This window comes from Taurulus bubalis (assembly GCF_910589615.1).
Source record: "Taurulus bubalis genome assembly, chromosome: 18".
Lineage (NCBI taxonomy): Eukaryota > Metazoa > Chordata > Actinopteri > Perciformes > Cottidae > Taurulus > Taurulus bubalis.
Window position 1 is genome coordinate 7,194,926 of NC_136606.1, and position 4,790 is coordinate 7,199,715.

General features: G+C 44.4%; 1 protein-coding gene across 1 annotated transcript; it reads right to left on the bottom strand.

Moving 5' to 3' along the window:
- Positions 1-541: 541 nt before the first annotated feature.
- On the bottom strand, positions 542-4,393 carry LOC306750759 (oxygen-regulated protein 1-like; the record flags this gene model as incomplete). The annotated part of the gene is made up of 5 exons (XM_079234232.1): positions 542-546; positions 687-763; positions 1,379-2,489; positions 2,886-3,042; positions 3,752-4,393. 5 exons carry the CDS (start codon positions 4,391-4,393, stop codon positions 542-544), a joined length of 1,992 nt encoding a protein of 663 aa, XP_079090358.1.
- Positions 4,394-4,790: the final 397 nt, after the last annotated feature.

Here is a 4,790-nt window from a genome sequence, read left to right on the forward strand (position 1 = left end):
GGCCCTTTTAATGGATGGAGTTCTCGGTAATGGTGCTGCACTCGGCGGGGAGGTGTCAGTGTGAATTGACGTTGTCATTTCCATTGTGTGGTCGGCAGTTGATGCGGCCTTGTCAGATTTGGTACTGATGGTTAAGGGATGTTTATCTGATGGTTGACTGCTCACTGCCACTGAGGATGCACCCATCACGGAATATTCTGTGTTTGGTATATCTGGATTTTCACCAGGTGGTGGTGGTGGTGGTAGCTCCATTGAAAATGAATTTGGAGGTGTTTCCTTTTGACATAGGATTTTGATTTGACTTGATTTGTTTTTCATTTCACTGCCTAGTGGAATTTCTGTTGAGGTCTCATTAATTGGCGGAATTATTTCAGAACTGAAGAGAGGTTTTATATTCTCTGCTGAATTGTCGTCGTTTTCTGTGTTTGTAGTGGTTTCAGGACTGTAGACAACATGTTGATTGATTGTGGCTTTCTCCATTGATTGACTTGATAATTTGTTTTCAAAGGACCGGATTCGTTGTTTGACAGAAGCTCCGAGCTCATCCTGAGGCAGCGGGCCAACTTTGAGAGTTAGTACTCCTGATGTGTCCTCATCTGCCACTATCATCAACCCTTTCTTATTTTCAGACTCCACACACTTGCCGTTTTCTGTTTGCACAAGAGTAAGTACATCTATTTCTTTACTTTCCTCGTTTGGGTAGGCTGAGGGGTTGAGACGGGCTTTCTCCAGCCAGTTTTCCACATATTCATTAGTGACAGCGCTGGAGGAGTTAAAAGCAGGCAGTGACATGCTTTCACTGACATCATAGGACTCCTTTTCTTTCTTTTTCTCCTGATGCATTGATGTCTGCCGTCTCAGTATTCCCCGTGGTTGGCTTACTTCATTGGGAGCAACATTCAGGCTGCATTCTTCAGAAGAAACTGTCTCACTTGTAGTTTCTTTCAATGCTGGTGGCATGTTTGAGTCTTTAAGAATACATTTTATCGTGTCCTCTGACTGTTGTGAGCTCCCTGTTGTAACACCCCTTTCTCCATTTTGTGTTTGTCCCTTTTTTAGCTTTATCAAGCTTTTTGCTGATTTTGATTTATTCCCATAAATTCTCTTGATGAACCCAGCACTGGAGAAATGTTTCACTTTCTGTCTTTTCTCGGTTGCTCCTGCAGAATTGTCTTTTCGTTTTTTCCCTGGTGACATAAGCCGGCGAACACGTTTGTTGATCACTTTGGGTTTTGAGGATACCCGCTTATCTTTATTGACCTCTCTTTGTTGGGGCTTGTATTTGCCATTAGTGGGCTTTGGGGATCGTTGTTGAGCATTTGTTGCTTGAATTGCACCCGTCCTCAGTGAAGGCAAGGTTAAATCCGATGTTTCTGACATGCTCTCAGCCCTCCAGATGCTAATCGACTCGGAAGCTGTCGATGGTCTCCATGGCGGGGGTTCAAACTCATTATTGGAGGAGAGCTGTCCAGTTTCTGAAGTAGCCGGCCTGCCAAAAGGAATCCCAAAAGTGGACATACCCTCTGAACAAAGGTTTGCGAAGAAATTATCCTGGCAGGTCTGCTGTTCATATATGTGTAAGACAGTTTCAGAGACCTTCTCTCCGCTGGATTCAATCTGTCGGATCTCAGTCATCCCTGCTGATTTGAACCCGGATACATTACTGCCGTTTATGTTGTTGGCGTCCACAGAGCCATATCTTCTAGGTTTGGGCACAGGCCGGCTGCTCTTCTGTTTGACCATGCAGTACTGCTCTGTCACCGCTCCATCCTCTGTCTGCTCTCTGTAGGCGTAAGAACCAACCACACCTTCCTGAATCCCTTCCACCGTCACAGATTGTATGCTCTCCACAGAGGCTTGCTTTTTTCTAATTTGCTTGTGCCCTGGTGTCGGAGCTCTCCTAGGGGACTCCATGTGTGTCTGTTCTTTGCTATCATCCTCTTCATTATTACTCTCACTGAAAACTCCATTGCCCACCGAAGGTGGATCCTCATCATTGTTATCCTGAGTTTTGTCCTTGTTGATGGTGTCGATGGAGGCAGCAGGACTTCCTAAATCCAGGGAGTTTGATTTTAGTGAGCTGATCTCCTGCTCTGTCACAGACTCCGGCAAACAGGTCAAATTAAACTGATTGGCTACACTCGAGCGTGCCAGAGTGGTCGTCCAATGAATGGTTTCCTCCTCCTTAATTGTCAGCCGCACCCTCATCTCCACTGTCATGCTGCCATCTTGGTTCACTCGAAAGGACTTTTCAATGTCGTCATCTGTGGGCAGGAAGCTGTCCTGCTCCTTAGCTCCAACGCCCAGGCAGGTGTCCGGTGTTTCTGGTACAGACTCCAGCATGTGACCTGACTCCAACCCGACAGAGGGACTGAGTTGGTCGCCTGAACTGTCTGCGATGGAGTTATGAATCCGGTTCACGATGTACCTCTCCGATGACAGGGAGAAATTTCTTGACTTTGGAGTGTATGGTTGGGACTTTTTTTTACCTTTTCAGTCAAAAAAAAAAAGGTTAATGTTGAAAAATTAAGTAGAAATGTCCAAAGATTTCAGGCAAGGATTGAAGAGGATTGGCAGGCGGTTTCCAAGAAGCATGAAAGGAGAAAGAGAAAAAGGAAAAGTTAGAAAGAGAGTACAGCTATTCACAGCTCATGGAGAACAAACAATAGCCGGCAGCCACATAGGTATTGTATGTAGGTCATCCACGGTATTATCATACATAATATCATTGCCTCAGCACTTTCCCAATCTTCATCCCATGAGAGCAGGTAGATTACTGCAGACACACTGTACGTGTCCATCAGTGAGAATACATCAACTCAACAAGACACAATGATTACAGAGAGATCCATAACAAACAACAACTAATTATTATGTACACTTACGTTTTGAAGCCTTTAGTTTTCTGTGACCCAATCTTTTGGTAGGCAGCGTGGTTTCAGCTGGTGATTTCTGTACATTGTAGTTTGCATGCCTGAACGGCTCCCTGCCGACAGCCACTACTGTCCCAGAACACAATATCAAGCCTGGAAGGCCATCCACCTGCAGTAGAGCGAAACATATGTCACTCTAATGGCATTTGATCATGTTAGACTAAACATAATAGAAAAACATTTAATCTAAATGTTTTAGGGAGTGATGTAATTACAAATGACATGCATGTTTGCATGACAAGTCTTCATTAATGTGTTATTTGTTAAAATAGCACCTTGTGTTAGAAAAATTGTTACTCGACACCGGTTGTCACCTTGCAACACCAGCAAGCTCTGCATTTAGAATGGCTCCTTGACCTAAAGTCTTACAGAGCAGTATCCCAGAATGCCTTTCGACGTATTAGGGTGAGTTGATTAAGAAGATTACTACTTTCTCTCCTCATGTGACGTCTATTTACAGGCCAGGTTCAAGCCAGTATTGTCTGTGGCAACAATGATGCTTCCAAAACCTGAAACATATCTTTGCATTGTCTTTAAACAGACAGATTTTAGAGGAATGCACGGCCATACTTGAAGGGCTGAATGATAATTTGTGTGCTCTACCTCAAATATAGTCTTCAGATGTAAAATGATTATGTAATAATAGGATTGTGGTCTTGCAGAATGAGGCTGTACTTAAGTGCGCTTTTAGATTTCAGATTTGCCCTGAATAACTTTGTAATTCTGTTTGTTAGTATGTATAGCAGACTTTCTTGGTATTATAAGGGAAGGTTTAGTGAATATAGTTGTTTTGTGTGTGTAGGGAGGAGAACACTCACACGTCTGCCATCAGCTGTGTGTAATTTCACCACATTGAACTGCATCAGCTCTGACATATATTCCAGGATGGACTCAAAAGTGGTTGTAGTCCTCTTGTGAAGCACCACAGAGTGTTCTACAGTGGGGTCGCCATTGCGGAAAACCAGCAGCATCTTTGGCGTGCGCACAAGCATCGACTCCTGCTTGTGGATGTTCCTGCCGGGGAAAAGCCTGGCCTGCTGCACGGTCCGGCGACGGGAACTAGCAGGCCTGGCGTGGTACCACGGCGCCAGCTTCTTCCTGGCCAGAGCCAGGTTGATTGGTTTTACCTTACGACTGTCAGAGCAAATGTAGGATTTTCCATCCTCCAGGTCATCCAAAGTGTGGACTGCATGAATCCCCCTGGGAGTGGTGATGTTCCTCACCCCAAACGGCAGGGGAACCTTTTTAGAAAGACTGTCCAGAAGCGCGTCAAATGTTTTAAAGGTGCGATTGTTGATGACCATACGCAGGCCATTGAACTGAGGATCTCCACTTTTGTAGAAGCAGACCCTCTTCGATAGGATGGGGTCGATGAGGCTTGGGTGGCGCGGGGTGCCAAAGGTGTGCCCACTCCCAAAGGACTGCTCAGGGAGGACCCTCCGAAACCCCGTCTCATTCATCATCGCTGATTGGCTGGAAGGAGAGAATACGAGGAAGTGTTAGACATTGAGGATACACATCCGGGTTCTTTCTACTTCCCAGTTCAGGTTTTGTTTATAGAGAGTACAATAAATAAGTATTGATGTACACATATATTGTTGTCTACATTTTTGAATACACAAATAAATATGTATAAAATAGTCTAATTGCTGTGAGTGATGCAGTCACAAATAATCGTAACCAGAGTAAAACGTGGTTTGGTTTCTGGTAAAAATGTCAGAGGAGACATTTGCGTGTCAACTTCATCAATTGAGTCGGCACAGAAACATAACACCAGGACAACTTAAATAGTTCATGAGGTGTAAACAGCCAAATGAGGTCTTGTAAACATATGTTGTTTACTTTGTTGGACCGGCC